This window comes from Rattus rattus, chromosome 4 (genome assembly GCF_011064425.1).
Source record: "Rattus rattus isolate New Zealand chromosome 4, Rrattus_CSIRO_v1, whole genome shotgun sequence".
Lineage (NCBI taxonomy): Eukaryota > Metazoa > Chordata > Mammalia > Rodentia > Muridae > Rattus > Rattus rattus.
In genome coordinates, this window is record NC_046157.1 from 137,611,413 (window position 1) to 137,627,692 (window position 16,280).

The 16,280-nt window shown below is 43.2% G+C and overlaps 1 protein-coding gene across 1 annotated transcript in view; it reads right to left on the reverse strand.

Annotated features, from left to right (window-relative positions):
- Dytn (dystrotelin) overlaps positions 1-16,280 on the reverse strand; it is a 60,822-nt gene that overhangs the window by 36,227 nt on the left and 8,315 nt on the right. The window contains exons 2-8 of the mRNA XM_032899561.1: positions 16,018-16,092; positions 14,342-14,543; positions 12,968-13,053; positions 12,109-12,209; positions 3,922-3,993; positions 3,549-3,712; positions 1,699-1,810 (exon numbers count right to left, since the gene is read on the reverse strand). Of these exons, the coding sequence (XP_032755452.1) occupies positions 1,699-1,810; positions 3,549-3,712; positions 3,922-3,993; positions 12,109-12,209; positions 12,968-13,053; positions 14,342-14,543; positions 16,018-16,092 (812 nt within the window). The remainder of the gene's footprint in view (positions 1-1,698; positions 1,811-3,548; positions 3,713-3,921; positions 3,994-12,108; positions 12,210-12,967; positions 13,054-14,341; positions 14,544-16,017; positions 16,093-16,280) is intronic.

Consider the following 16,280-nt stretch of genomic DNA (forward strand, 5'->3'; position numbering starts at 1 on the left):
TACCCTTCATGCATAAACCTGCATGTAGCACAGGTCTCCACGCTGAACCCGCAACTGCTTCAATAAGTAACTGCTGCTTAAAGAGATTGGGGATTCTGTAAGAAGGAACCACATCGGACTGAGTTTACGGTCGCTAACATTTGGAGATGTGGGTTCCTTTAAGAACAAGGTGATGACTTGAGGAACGCCCTCTCCGGTTTGCTACTGTATACAATTTCAGTAGGTAGTGGATGACCCAAAACCCACCCATCTCGCCCACCTAAGCAACTTCAGGGAAAAGAAACAAAAATATTCTATTTGCAGTCTCCAGCTCTTAGAGTTAATGTCTATTAACACGATGACCACACGGTGTCACTATAACACCATCAAATCGCAGGCTTCCAGGGTCAGAAAGGTATTCAGAGGCAATGAACTAGAACTGAGCAGGAACTGTTGAGCAAGGCTGCGCTCCCGGGGAAAGTATTTGGAAAACTTCAGGCGGCTGCGCTTCCTGAGTGGGCCTTGATCTTGAAGGGAGAATCGGAAAGAACCGGAAAGCTGCCTTTGGTGAAGGCACTCCGACCTCAGCCTTCACTGCAATGACCTTTGAGAGAAACTTTGTTGTACAGATTCGCCGGAAATCAGTGGTTAAAAAGACAATGTTTTCTCACTCCTTAGGCACCCAACTGCCACCCACCCCCCATAAGAACAGCAAATTGTGTTCGCATTTTATTTTTCTTTCTTTTTAGAATTAAGTGCATTTGTTGGTCACTAATGATTTTCTTTGAAAGTATCAAGAGTTATAAAGTTTTACTTAGGTTTTTTTCTTCTTCTTTTTATCCCAAAGGGAAAGGAAAAGGTACTTGAAATTTAGGACCCAGGGAAAGTCATATTAAAACCTTTCTGAAGGAGGATCACAGCTAGACACTTTACTGTGTGGTTTCCACCAAATCAACACCCTTATTCTTCCTTATCCATCCCAGTTGCTAACGCCTGATTCTACTAACTTTGACAGATGTTTCCTATCGCTTGAGATCAATGGTACACTGTAGCCCATTAAGACTTTTCTTGTTCCCCAAAGCATTTATAAAAGCTGAGATGTAAAAAAGCACATTTATGTTTAATCTCACGGCACGTGTCAATCATAGAAAGCAGTGGACGTCATTATGACTTTCTACTACAGGACCCACTACTCCTCGGACACACAAGAGCCCTGTTACACTGAGAAAAGTTGGTTGAGCTGGCCCTTTACAGTCTTAGGGGTTAACTGACAGAAGGAAAGTTTGTTTTTAATTGGTTATTTTATTTATTTACATCTCAAATGTTGTTCCCCTTCCCAGTCGCCCATTTGCAAACCCCATCCCTCTCTCCATTCCCTTTGCCTCTAAGAGGGTGCTCCCCTACCCACCCACTCCTGCCTCACCCTCCAGCATCTCCCTAAGCTGGGGCATCAAGTCTCCACAGGACCAAGGGCCTCCTCTCCCACTGATGTCTGACAACGCCATCCTCTGCTGTATATGCAGCTGGAGCCAAGGCCCATCCATGTGTACTCTTTGGTTGGTGGTTTAGTCCCTGGGAGCTCTGAGGGGTCCGGTTAGTTGATATTGTTCTTCCTATGGGGTTGCAATCCCCTTCAGCTCAGAGGGAAAGGTTTTTAAATGAAATGTCTTGTAAGGATGGGGGCAGTGGAATTTTTTTCCACACTGCCTTAGATGTTACCTGGACACAGTCCTCCATCACGGTGCGTGACTTCTGGTGAGATTTTTTGTGGAGACCAGATAAGAAACACAGCTCGCAGATGTCAAAGTCGAGGCACTTTAGACAGCGGTATCTGCCAATGGAAACGGAAGCACAGCTTACGTCACTAGGAGAGCAAACAGCTGATATTCAAGTAGAGAATGAGTACCCCCAAACATACGGGGAGTGCCTTCTTAGCCTTACAAAATTTTTATGTAACTTCGAAAATTTGTTAACACACTAAATGGGAAGGCACTCCCCTTCCCAACACAGGGTACCAGGTAGAAAAGATAAGGGTCTTTAATCAAGATTATTGGATGAACCATCCAGCATGGTAGACAGCTACAGTGAATTGTCTGGACAGTATGCTAACTACCCTTGTGTGTGCTCCTTCATGTTCTGAAATCATCTTCAGAGACACAAGAAAGACAGCTGAGTGGATAATACAATGGTTTGTTGATAATTTTAGCAAAGCGTATTCTACCATCTCATCTCAGTCTTACACGACTTATTTTTTACAGAGCATAAATGATAACCCATCTCTCTAGAACTTAATTCCTATAGTAGGGACAACATTTGATCTTTATGCTTTGTCTTCCCCCTCCCTCCCTTTCTCCTTCCCTCCTCCCTCCTTCTCCTCTCCCTCTCCCTCTCCCTCCCCCCTCCCTCTCCTCTCCTCCCTCCTCCTCCCCCCCCCTCCTTCTTTCTTTTTTTCCTGTTTTCCTGACACTGCTGCTTCTGTGTGTCCCGGCTGTCTTAGAACTCTCGCTGTAGATCAGGCTGCTCTGCACCTGTCCCCCTAGTGCTTAGATTAGAGGCATGAGCCACCACCACACAGCCATGATATCTTATTTTCTTACTTGTTTGTTTGTTTGTTTGTTTATTTGAGTCTCTCTGTATAGCCCTGTTTTTCTTGAAGCTTACTGTGTCGGGCGCTGGCATCCAGAGTTTCCCTCTCCCTCCCAAGTGCTGGCATTGAGGGTGTGCCCCAACACACCTCTAGGAAGGGGCTTTAACTGTGACTGTTAAAGCTAAGGAGGGGTTTGGAAGTCTCATCCATCTGCCCGTGACTCAGCAGATCGGAATTGATGGCTGAATCTAAATTGATGCCTTCTTTGAATCCCTCATGGTGGCAAGTCAGGGAAGCCGGGTTTAGATCACTAGTCTCCTCTACCTGCTAACTGGGTAATTTAGTGTTTCTGGAAGCCGGAGATGATAGTGCAGTCTTTTGTAAAGCTTGTACCACATTTTAAGAGGCATCATCCCTGTGAACCACTTAGCCTAATGTTTCTTTCACACTTAACAAACCATTCTTGGGGGGTAGTTCCAAAGTGTTTAAAAGGTTTATTTGGAACAAAAGACACCTGTTTTATACCTTGGTTCTCAACTTTCCTAATGCTGCAACCCTTCAATACAGCTCCTCAGGTTTTGGTGACCCCAACAACCATAAAATTTTTTGTTGCTACTTTGCAACTGTAATTTTACTGTTATGAACCATAATGTAAATATCTTATACGCAGGATATCTGATATTTGACCTGTGTGAAAGGGTTGTGTGACCCCAAAAGGATCTTGACCCAAAGCTGAAAAGCCATTGCTTTGGAAGAACAAAAAAGTTGGCTTCTTCTGAGTGTGAGTCAGAGAAAAAAAACTTAATATTTCACCAATTATAGGAAATACATATATTTCAACCAGGCTGCCTCAGACACGGAGTTAATGATCTAAAAGCAAGAAAAGTCCAAATGTATAGAGAGGATCCCAGAGAGGGTTTGGTGCTATGCAGCTCCACCATTGGGCCCATTTGTTAAATGGGAAGCATGACCATGACGGTACCTCAGTCCTATGATCGGGAAGCTTCTGCAAACACTGCACCGCACAGGGTGAGTGACTGTTTCCGAGGCTGACAGTCGGTAGCAGGTTGGCAGCCACAGGAAGACCAGAGGCTCAGACTGTGCCCAAGACAGGAATTTTTCCTCCCTGATTCCGGAGCTCAACACCTGGGAAGCAAGAGCAAGCTGAAACGTGGGTTCAGGGGTATCTTTTCTCTTTCTCCCCTCTGTTTCCGTGACTGTTTTGCTAAAGATATCTGAAAGCTAGAGGCAAGGCTGCCTCCAAACTCAGGTCATCCTGGGATCCATGTGACATCTAGTTTAAGCAAAGTCTTCAAACATCTGCACCAGCTCCCAGGGACGGTCATGCTACTCACCCCTCGGAAGCAGCTGTGGATAGCACTTTCCACGGGACACAAAGAACAGCTCTCTCCCACCACAGTTGGGATCTGCAAAGGCAACTTCGTGTTAGTTCCTGAAAATGGACTTAGTATTCCCTGGGTAATGACGTTCACAGAAACAGAGGTCAAGCAAGCAACAACCACTGGACATCCGAGAACAGAGGAACCGTCTCCATCAAAAGAAAAAGGTACGTTTAGGTTTCGTGTAATGTAACATTTGAGTTGGACTGATGAAAAAGGAAAGGCCAGGGGGAAGGCCACAGGAGGAAGGCATCGAGGTAGCAAAGGGAAGAGGTCTACTATCTGACTTCTTAGAGTCTCAGGCAGGTTATTTTACGCATCTCTCCCACCACCACCAAATGAAGGTCATAGTGACACTGCATTCAAGTTAACAATGGCTTTGAGAAAAACCGTGTCAAGTGTTTTCATAGCATCTCATTTGAATACATGACAATTCAATTACTTGTTTTGTTCCTATGTCAAAATATCTGACACGAAGAACTTCATAAGAGTAGAGTTTGAGGTTGGTTTGCGGTTTCAGTATGTAGCTTCTGGGCTTCAGCAAGACAGACCTCATAGTGACCAAGGGACATAGGGACGAGAAGCCCAGGGAAATATATCACTGTTGACCTGGTTCTTTAACGAGGTCCCAAAGGAAGTTTCTACCAATAGTCCATTTAAAGTCTATCTCCTTTGATGACTCCAGACATTGGTTAGATCAGTCTTCATGATCCAGTCACTTCTCAATGATAGGATCTACTGGTTGGGAGCTTTTGATTTGAGGGTCTCTTGGGGGTACACTTCATAGGCAAAGTCCAGTCTTTGAAGTGGGGTGGTCATCATCATGGTTGAAAGGAAGGACAGATAGGAAATGAACTCACTATGTCAAAAAGAGATATCTACACATTCACCACATTATTCATGGCAGCCAAGATGTAAGGGAAACCTAGGTGTTTGTTGATGCTATTCAGCCTTTAAAAATAGGACATCTTGTCATTTGCTATAGCATACATGATCCTGGAACATACATGCTGAGTAAAATTAAAATTAACCATATACAGAAATACTGCATAATTTCTCTTACATGGAAAAATCTAAAACAGCTGAATTAGCTTCTTTGAGATGGGGCTAGAGTGAAAAAATTAGGGAGATGTTGCTCAAATACTATAAACTTAAAATTTGTGATGGCTGGGTTCTGAGGATCTAACACAGAGCACAGTAACATGTTAATGATGTCATCTTGCTCACTTGATATTTGATATGAGATCAGGTTTTGGGTATCTTCATCTTTGAATCATATACTCACACGGAGAGGTGCCCTAAAAAATAAAAACCTTGAGAATGGAGAAGTTTTGGTTCCCAGGGGAGCGGACTGGGCTCTTCAGCAGGAACAACTGAAGATGGGCTGTTAATTATCCATGTCTCTGTAAGCTCAAAGCTGAGTTGGACCCTGGAATTTCCCCAAGGCCTCATCAAATATACTAAAACTAACATAGCAGCCAATCAGAAACAGACCTATATAACTTCTCTGACATCTACCAATGAAGATTTAGATTACCTAACCTTAGTTAAAATTCTCTTACTTTTCCCCAAAGGCTTGCTCACTTTCTCTGGGGTCACCATTTTGATACATGGTTAACCCCAGCATGCTGGTAATTTCTGCAGAATAAATGCCCTGTGCCTTTGCATGTTATCTGAGTCTGGGGTCTTCCTTCAGTGGTTATTAGATCCTAACAACAAACGAATGGTAACTGTGGGTATGGTGAGTGTGCAAGGGACTGGACTGTCTGTGCTTGTGTTGCCTCCTTCTGTTCCTCCCTCCCTTTCTCCATCCTTCTGTCCCTCCCTCCCTCCCTCCCTCCCTCCCTCCCCTTTTCCTTTCCTTTGTTTTTCTTTCCTTTCTGTAATTATTCTTTTGAAAGAGGATCTCGCAGTTTGGCCTCAAATTCCTGAACCCGAATAATCATCCTACCCCCCTATCTCCAGAGTCCCAGGAACCACAGACGCGTGCACATCACACTGCACGTAACAGCTTTCATACATATAAATTTTGTTAATTAAATGTTTTTAAAACTGAATAGATCAAGGGATCACTAAGGGACTAAGGACCTCTTGTGATTTCTAAGATGGCGACACATTTGGCTGTGGTTTCTGTGCACACAGATGTGTGCACCCGTCACCTACATTTATTCCCATTTGGACAAGAGTCCCAGTTTCACATCTGACGTCTTGCCCAGCACAGGCTGTCAGCCACACTGCCTGCAATCTCAGAAGTAATTGCAAAGACCCCCTGTGGAGCCCGTCAACTCAGATAAACATCTTCCTAATAAGGAAAGTGGCACTTAGAACCACTTTGCTGACAATTAGCCAGCCAAAAGTCAACAAACATTTGCCTACTAGTAACAAGATGGCTTGTATTTTAAATTGTTAATAACCCTGCCACCAGTAGAGCATAAGTAACTACTCCCTATGTTATGTAGTCAAAAACCACAACAGCAGCAGCAGCAGACCAATGATTCCCTTCCCATCTTTTGCCTTCTGAGTACTGATGGACTAACTGAGCCACTCATTAAGAGCATTGCTGATCCAACATTCTCCTTACTGTGGTGTCCTTACCCCTAATGAAAAAGAGGGTCTCAGTTCATATGTACAACAGGAGTTCCGGAAGACTGAAATTCCAGCTCTGTGATTCTGACACTGTAGTTGGGATTCTTACTGTAGTGGAATTTAACCTGATGCTTCCCCTTTAAATATCTACATAAAGATTTTCTTTTTTAAATTGTGGATGAATTGCCTATTTGGCTAATTTCTTGCAGGTGTTTTATGGAGAAGAATTCAACGTGACTAGGTGGCACACTGGCACGGGCAGGGTGGCACTCTGAACAGTAATTAGCATTCCAAGGGGATGATTTGAATCACATTTCAAGGACTGGAATTTTCTATCATAATGTGTCTTGGATCCCACAATGGAAGCCAATGGGATGACAATTTGCTGTGCAAGTGGCAAAGCTTCTTCCCAATGGCCCTCTCAGAAGCCTGGCGCTGCTGTGGTCAGAGGAGGGAGAGGCTGTGCGAGCCAGCAGCCCAGCGGCCCAGCAGCCCATTGACCTTGATTGAATTCAAAACCAATGGATTTTTAAAACCTTTGAGACTAGAGCTAACTTGAAGCCATGAGTGGTGGTCAGGAAGTCACAAAGACTTCTAAAGGAGAGAGAGGAAATGCCCCTCTGCCCAGTTCCTTTTATCAAATCCACTTTGAAACTGGCTACTGTTATCAAGTGGATGAGTAGATTGAGCCTCCCCTGGCTTTCTAGCTGCTTGAGTTAAGGGTGAGCATCATCTGCAGTGATGGTTGCCTGAGACATGCCTCCGACAGCAGAAAATCAGCCGTAGGATCTATGTGCTGCTGCAGCCACCGGAAGAGCATTAAAGTATTAATGCCTGCACCTGGCATTTTTTGAGGCCGGCTGCATGGTACAGAGAGAAGCAAACTGCATAGCAGCTAGAAGCTGATGATTGGGCGGAACTGCCTTAAACCAGGACATCACAAAAACTGCCCCTCCCTCTGTACTGTATTAGTTTGCTTTTCTTCTGCCGTGATAAGCACCGTGTTCAAAGGCATCTTGTGAAGAACAGGTTTATTTGGCTTACAGGTCCCTGCTCACAGCCCTTTGTTGAGAGAAGTCAAGGCAGGAACTCAAACAGAAACAGAGGTGGAAACCATGAAGGACTGCTGCTTACTGGATTGCTTCCCATGGCTTGATCAGTCTGCTCTCTTATATAATCCAGGACCACCTACCCACGTGTGGTGCCATCTACAGTGGGCAGGGCCCTTTCATATTAATCATTAATTAAGAAGACGTCCTACAGATGCACCACAAGATGGAGACATTTCCTCAATTAATGTTCTCTTCCCTCTAGTGATTCCAGTTGTGCCAAGTTGACAAAGAACTAACCAGTGCACTGTCCTTTCTATTTTTTTTTTCTGGCTGAAAAGAAGACTTTAGAGGTTCTCATTCATTAGCTGCAAGCTAGCCAAGTCCGTTGTGTGGTTCCCAGCAGAGACGAGGGAAGACGGCTCACATCTGGATGATGAAGACCCTGCCCAGAGCATGGATCCCTGCCATTGCCTCTCAGGACAGTCCCTCTTTCCTTCCACAAAACCACACTAAACCCCATGCGGCAGATTTGAGTCAGAGAATTTCTTCAGTTTTCCTCAAAGCTGGCATTGAATTGGTCTCTTTCTAACAATCTCTCTGTCTCTCCTTGTCTCTCTACCTCTATCTCTGTCTCTCCCTTTTAAAAGTCCGGTAACAAAAGAAAAGAGAAAAACAAAAACACAGGCAAAAGCCAGGATATTTGTGAAGCCAGTTGGGACCCATGTCAAGATATATCCTAAGTGTCCTTTGCTTATTTTAGCATTTCCATGTCATTAGGTTTTCATAATTGACATTCCTCACTATGCATCTGATATTCTGACACATTTGAAAACTCCACAGAGGAACACAAAAGGAGTAGACTCCATGCTGGGAAAACACAGACTAATCCTGGAAATTCTTCCCTTTATCCACTTTAGTTTATGAATTATTTTCTGTTTTATCGAACTTTTCCATAAGATGTGACTCTGTCCACATCTTGCCCCCTGTGTCTGTGCTATTGTTTCCCAATTAAAACTATTTTCTAATTCCTTTGTCTCAGAGCTGAATCCTGTCTGGGGGTGAGAACATTTATGCCTCTCTATTGCTCCTGAGAAACCCCCCCCAACACTCACTGCCAGCAACATTTTAACCTTACTAAAAAATTTAAAACCTGCTGTCAACTCTGGGCAGACGAGCTTCTGTGTGCAATGGTTGGCAGTCACTGCAGAGACCCATAGCTGGTCAAAGTGCAGAAAATAAATGGCTGTTGAGTGCCTGGCCATAAATGGGACTTCTTTATTACCTCCTCCTCAAGGTTCAGGGAACATCAGAAAGAATATAAGAGCTGGAGGTAATGGGGAGAGAAGCATGGAATACTGATGTCTGGACATTGTGTAGCTGTTGCCTTCACACTCAGAGCAGCTATGCTCTCCTGCACAAAGCCTATGCAAAATGGAGTCTGTCAGCATCCCTGCTCCTCTTGGAGAATGTATATCCAGGTAATGATTGATGGAAGAGAAGAGACATTTTCTTTAGTGCTGTAGCTATTGGTAAGGTACCCAAACTCTTATAATCAAAGTCTCACTTGATATCCTCCCCAGTTTTCTCTATGTATATACCCTCTGGCACACACACATGTGCACTCCCCTCCCCCCACTTAAGAAGGCAGGGTGGCAGTTCTATACAGCCAGTGTCAATCTTCCATTAACCTGAGGCAGAGCAGTATCTAAAGCACGTTTGGTTGGGGTAAGAGGAGGAGGTAGGTTTAGACGTTTCCATTGGTCACAATAAGACTCATCAAGAGGCAGTCACTAGGACTGTGCCTATGGACAAAACCTTTAGGTCCATACTGCTATAGTTGAGAGCCCTTAGGCCCTGTGAGACGGACTCAGATTCCAGTCTGTGTTATTTCTGGCTGGAGAGAGTAACCTTGAACTCTGAATAACTAACTCTCAGTGATAGGCAGACCTTAGAAGATAAGGCTGGAATTTCAATTTATACTTGTGCTGGCTGCAATGGTCCAGGCTTAGGACACCTCCCAGTAATGCAATGGCTATGGAATTCATGGGCTTAAGGACCATAACAGCAAATCTGCCTAGATAGTCTACACAGATTTACTGTTAACGGATATTCCCAGACAAAGGTACACTTCAAAACTGGAATAGCCACTGTGGTGATTTGAATGAGAATGACCTCCATAAGTTCATGTTTGAGTACCTGGTTTCCAATTGGTGGAACTGTTTAGGAAGAACTAGGTGTAGCCTTGTTGAAAGAGGCGTGTCAATAGAAGGTGGGTGGGCTTTGAGGTTTTAAAAGTCCACACCATTCCTAGTTAGCTCTCTCTGTCTCTAAGTCATGTTTATGGATCAGATGTAATCTGGCCTAGATTCTATTGCAGATAAAATTCCTTTTTACCCCTACTACAGAATCTAAGGTATCATAGGCCCCTTATTCTTATTCTTTTATCCCCACAATTTCAGACTTATTTCCCTGGATTGCTTAGGAGACCCCGACAATTACACTCTAGTCAGCCTACCTAATCCCTCCATATTAAACCTTAATAACATTTCCTTTTTGACTACACTAGTCCGCCATTTCTCCCCAACAAACTAGGAGGTGTGGTAGCTTAGTCCTCTCAGTTCTGACCCTGCCTTTCCTCCCATACTTCCACATCTCAAAACAACACAGTCTTACATTCCGTCTACTCACCCAATCCCTACAGTGAATCCTGGTAGTTTTTCTACTCATTCTCACATGAATTGGTGGGCAACTTGCAGAACGCCCACTAATTATTATGGGTCAATTAGACTCCATCATTTCTTTCTCTATTATCTTAATTTTAATACTATTCCTGGCCTGTTGAGAACAAAATGTTTAAAGGGACTCAACATCCCTATTGCAGACTAATTACTTTAGTCTTGTAAACTAAAAATGAAGAACTAATTTTATTGGGACATCAAGGAAGAAGGTAAACCCTCCACTGTCAACACTCAAAGTTGATATTCTCCTTACACTACTCCCTATTTAGTAGTTCTCAAGGTACTGCCCCAGCACCATAACCCCCTGTCTGTTGCCACAATCCCTGCCATTACAGCCATGAACTTTAACCTTCTGGAACCATGAACCCTCAACTTAAATGCTTCCTTTATAAATTGCCTTAGTCATGGTGTTTTGTCAAAGCAATGAAAAAATAACTAAGACAGTTAGCTACTTATTCGATGTGCAGACATCAAAACACGGTCATAAGGATTAACAAGGAAGCTCATCAAACAGCAAGAAAATGGATATAAACAATTCAGAAACTTCTCAGAGAAGCTAGAGAAAGAAAAAAAAAAGTAAATACCAGAGCAGAGAAGTTCAAGGAGCAAAATGCAAGCCACAGTGCAGAGCAGCAACAACAGAACTGTGGAGCAGGGAGATGGCCATGTGGACTCAAGATAGAGATTAGAAAGCACGTGCCCCACGGAGAAGAAAGAGAACAAGGATGGTATAGAATGAAAAAGGATTGTGGGACAGCATCAAATGAGCAAAGAGTGCTCTTTCTCTCTCTCTCTCTCTCTCTCTCTCTCTCTCTCTCACACACACACACACACACACACACACACACACACACGCGCGTGCGCGCGCGTGCAAACCCCTCAGGTTTGTATAGCATTTTTCTGTGATACTCACATTTTTAGAAGCTAGGTGTAGTGTCTACCTATAACACCAGCCTAAAACCCAAGCCAGCACACCTCCCGCAACACTCAGTTTTGTGCCTATCTATAAATCCATCTTAATCTTCTGAATCTGATATTTTCCCCCTTTGGTTAGTTATGACATCTTAAAGTTGACTTTTTTCTAATTAATGAATAGCAGAATTTTTGTATGAGAGCCAGAAATGTGTTGTTTTTAGAGAGAAAGATTAAGTCAAACTACAAAGGTTTTGCTCGTGAAGCTATGGAATATGGGCCTCTGCTGAAGATGGGAACGGACGATGAAGAACTTTGGGAATGAGAGTGTGTTATGTTGGATTTTAAGTATCCCCTCTCCCCCATGCACAAAGGCATGTATTAAAGGCCTGGCTGCAGCCTGGTGGCATCAGGAAATAGATGAATTGTTGAGTGGGGGCCTCATTTGGGATAAGCCCTTGAAGGACACTTAGATTCTAGTCTTTTGTTTTCTCTTGGCCACCATAGGATGAGCAGCTCCCTTTACCATATGCTCATGCTCCCATTATGATATTTTCTGCCTGCCACAGTCCAAAAACAACAGGGACAAGTGGCCACAGGCTGAAATTTCCACAGCAGTGAGCCACAATAAAATCTCTGCTTCTCAAGTTGACTGGTTCAGGTCTCCTGTACCAGAAAGGTGGCTCACATTTTGGAGAGGTCACTGGCTCAGTGCAGAGAAAGAAGCAGACAGGGTTAGGACTGGGCTCCATAAAGATGAACCGACATTGTAAGAACAGCAACAGCAGCGACAACAATAATAATAGGTTAATATGACTGACATCAACTGAGAGTTCCTAAGTATAGGGATTTACCTGCTGGAGATCTGTTAGTAAGGCTCTCAAAACTCTTCGGGTCATGCGGGCTTGGGATTCATCACCTCTCCTGTTGTTTTCTGCATAGAGCTGAAAAAGAGCTAGGCATATAAAGGGAGGAGAATTCTTTCATTGAGTCCTTGTGTCCATGAAGAGTACATGCTTGGAGAAAGTTTCTTTGTGAGTACAATGAACTGCAGACTGATATTCTTATTGTTTGCTTGTTCCTGTGAAGGCCTTCTAGGGCAGACCATCAATAACTGATGACCCATTCACACCTCACCCTCTGGTAAGTCCAGACCTCTGTGGTAAAGATTGGTGAATAGCAAAGTGAGGATCCCTATTTTTTTTAAATAGTAATTAATGGTTTCTGCATACTCTCTAAAATCATAAATGTTAAAGGTAACCAAGTAATACAAAACTAGAAAGTGTAGATTTTTTTTAAAGAGAACCCATCAAATATTTTTTTAAATGTATAAACAAGACAGGGACTAGAGAAGTGGCCCAGCAGTTAAGAGCACTGGTTGCTTTTCCAGAGGACCTGGGTTTGGTTCCACTTTTCACAAGAAGGCTCACAACTGTCTGTAACTCCAGACTGAGGGCATCTGACTTCCAATTTCTAGCCTCTGTGGGCACTGCACTTATGTGGTACACAGACATGCATGCAGACAAAACACCCATAAAATAAAAGTATCTAAGTGAACAAACAAACAAACACTAACCCAAACCAAACCGGTCATGCTGAGGCAGGCTGAAGAGCAGTTCGTTATGACAGGGATGCAGAAGCTAGCAGACGGGGTGACAGACTTGGGGCTTCAGAACCATGCTTCAGAACACACTTAATGTCTATGCATGCTACCTCTGTACTTTGTGAGAGGGCTGTCCCCTGAGAGGGCAACCAGCGCGGCAGCCACAGGTTGAAGCTTAAGAATTCCTGATCCTGTTCTGTGGGGCCACAAGTCACAAATCACAGACAAGAGTAGAAAGGGCAGGGTTATTTATGTAAGTGGTTTATAAAAATCATAAGTATTACAGGTATTTCATATATGATGCTATGTTATTAGCTTCTGATAGTCTCTTCATAGATTTAGAACTTGGCAGAACAAGGCACTAAAGGAAAAGTGATTGTCTCAGTCATTCATTTATCCATTCATAATTCAGTAAGTACTTACTGAATGCTTCTTTGTGATAAGCAGTATGCCAAGTCTGGGTGTTCAGTCATGGCTATCCTGGTGGAGTAGGAAGCCTTAGTCCCTAGGATTCACCTACCTGCATTCCACACATCAAAGATGAGGGAAAAAGAAAAAAGCACGTACCACTCCAAAAATACTCATGGGCTCTAGCCTTGAGCCTGACTGCACTCTGCCCACTAGCTGTGTAAATTTCTACCCTCAACAGACAATTTATCAAAGATACGAAGGCTGTTGGAGTATACCAATCAAATAAACACTTCAAGGTTTAATGTTTAAAGAGGCTGAATTCATGACAAAATCACTCAGGAATGTATTTCTTTATTATTTATGAAGTTAGAAATAAGTAGCAAATCAGGAATACAAACGAATGTAAGCATTTATATTGTGCTTGCCTTCAGGAGGCAAGCTTATATCATCATCATCACCATCACCATCATCATCTTCTCCTCCTCACTCTCTTACTCATCCTTCTCTTCAAACCAACTGAGAACCAGCAGAAAAAATCCCCAGCTTAGCAAAGCATGCAGTGTACACACACACATGTGCCCACACAGATTCACAAAGCCAGTGTCTCCAGAGAGGACCTCTGAGATATCAACTGTTAGTTGTCTGTGTACATCTCAGCTAAACACCCAACTAAGTCAAAACATGATAAAGAAATGAACAGGAAATATGCAACTAGAGAGTGAAGAGCGAAGTGTAGTATAAAGACATTTTACCCTTCCAAAAGGTGGCGATTCTGCTCTGGGGTCAGGGGAGAGAGGAGAGAGAGAGAAGAGTTTGAGAGAGAGAGAGAGAGAGAGAGAGAGAGAGAGACTTTCTGCTTTTAACTATCTATGCATCCTTTGTACAATCAACACTTAGGAACACTTCTTTATTTCCTTATTGAGTGGGCAATGGGTTGGTTAGTGACAAATATCAAGCCAACAAGTAGAGAGAACATCTTCACACCAGATCTCAAGTGAATGGGAGACAGAACTAAGTGGCCAGTGGCCGGAGATCTCGCTCCTGCAGTCACAGGACAATCTGCACATCCTCACCTGTCAAACATGGCCATCAGAAGACTCAGAGTGAGTTCCGGTGCTCTTGGATGCACTTGGACTGGACTTCCCATCCCAGTTCTCTGAAACAGCTCCCGGAGCTCCTGAAAAAGCTGCTGCACAGAAATGGAGGTCACTGTGATCTCCCCCAAATGTCCATGCCATAGAACTTGCTGAATCAGGGAGCTGCTCATCAAGTCCACTGCAGGAAGCAAACAAAAGATGGGGACTATTTTCTGATGGGAGCAAATGGCTTCAAACCCAGCAAATATCTCCTGGTGTTTAAGTGGTGTTGCTGTTTGTTTGTTTTACGGTTGTCATTTTTTAAAGAAAAATAAGTCCACTATGGACCTAGATTTTTTTTTGTGTGTGAAATTGTGTGTCATTAAGGCATGAAAACACTATTAGTAGACCAGTTGCTGGGGATGTGGGTGTGACTGAAGTTAAAAAGAGATGGAAACGTGAAGAATAAACCTTCAAAGGAAGTTGAAACCCTGTGGTGATGAAGTGGGAGAGGATTTTTTTGCACTTTTCCCTGGGAGGACTAAACATTGGCCATTCCTACCTGGATACAACTTTGCTCTCTACAGCTTAGCATCAGATGGGATGTAGTGTGTTGAAATGGTGTGTTTGCAGGTCCCATAGCGAAAAATAAAATTTAAAGGCATCCTAAAATCAGTGGCTGAATTACTGGACTGTGTGGGTCTCGTTCGTCTTCAGAAATATCACTTCTTAAAAATCTTGGTTCCATCAATATGATGAGATGGTACTTTGTAAAACCAGGGCTATTTACAAAAACTGTGGGCGATTTCTCACAGGCACTCATAGGTATAGGCATCATGTAAAAAGTTTACAAGGCAAAGAATGGAGAGAAGAATGAAATCTAGCTAGCCCTGTAGTTCCCTGCCAACAGAGGGTGACAGACAAGTTTAATAAACACTCCCTGTACCACCCGAGAGGTGGAGATGTCAAGAGCCCAAGAGCTGGCATTTAAAATGCTTCAGCCTGTGAAATGATAAAACCCCGAGCTTCTCACTACTTCATAAATCACCCTCACAGATAAGGAATCCACCAAGCATAATAAAATTTTTTATTTGTTTTCTGATATTGCTTTGAAGGGAGAGTCTATGGCATGGAGGAGCAGGTTTCATGAATACCTCTTCAATAAAACCTGGCCACAGGTGGCAGGCAGCTGCTGTAAACTTTTATTTTTTTAATCATTGATCACAAGCCACTATCGTCTGGGCCCGCCATTTGGAATGCAGGGGCTTCTTGTCTTGTGAGAGTTCTAAATTACAACCATGCAGATAAAGGCGATGTCCATTAATCTTACAAGATTCCGAATAATGATAGTCACTGGATCTTGCTACCTGGAGCTCCTGTGATATTTTGTCTTGGAGTTTGAGACTTTTTGCTTTCAAAAATCCTTGCCTACCTTTTCTATTGCTGTCAGTGAAGCAACATATGGGTAGATTGCTCACAATGAGCTCTCCCCCACCATGAGCTCTCCCCGACTCCCACGTCTTGTGTATTACCAGTGGGTTCAATGCACAGGTCCAGCTTTCCTGATCCAGGAAGTCACTTGAGTGGGGCACGTTTTGCTTTTCTTCATAAATTGAACATTACACACTATCAGGGTCAGATTGTTTTGAGTGTTACAAAGAACTTGTACTTACATTGGCAAAGAGTTTGAACAGATCGTAATTTGAAGGCTGTTCTATAGACAGAATTCTCAATCCTATTAAGAGCACCTGCAAAGAAAACATGAAGTAGAGTGGATAACATTTATATCATTGAGCAAATCCCACATCCCAGGAGAGAACCGAAGGGCTCCTAGAGCCTTATCTTGTAAGCGAGACAATTAAGATAGACAGTAAGCTGTTTTATCTGTAAATGCCAATGAAAGACAGGTAGACGTTTCACAGTACAGCTTTTTGTT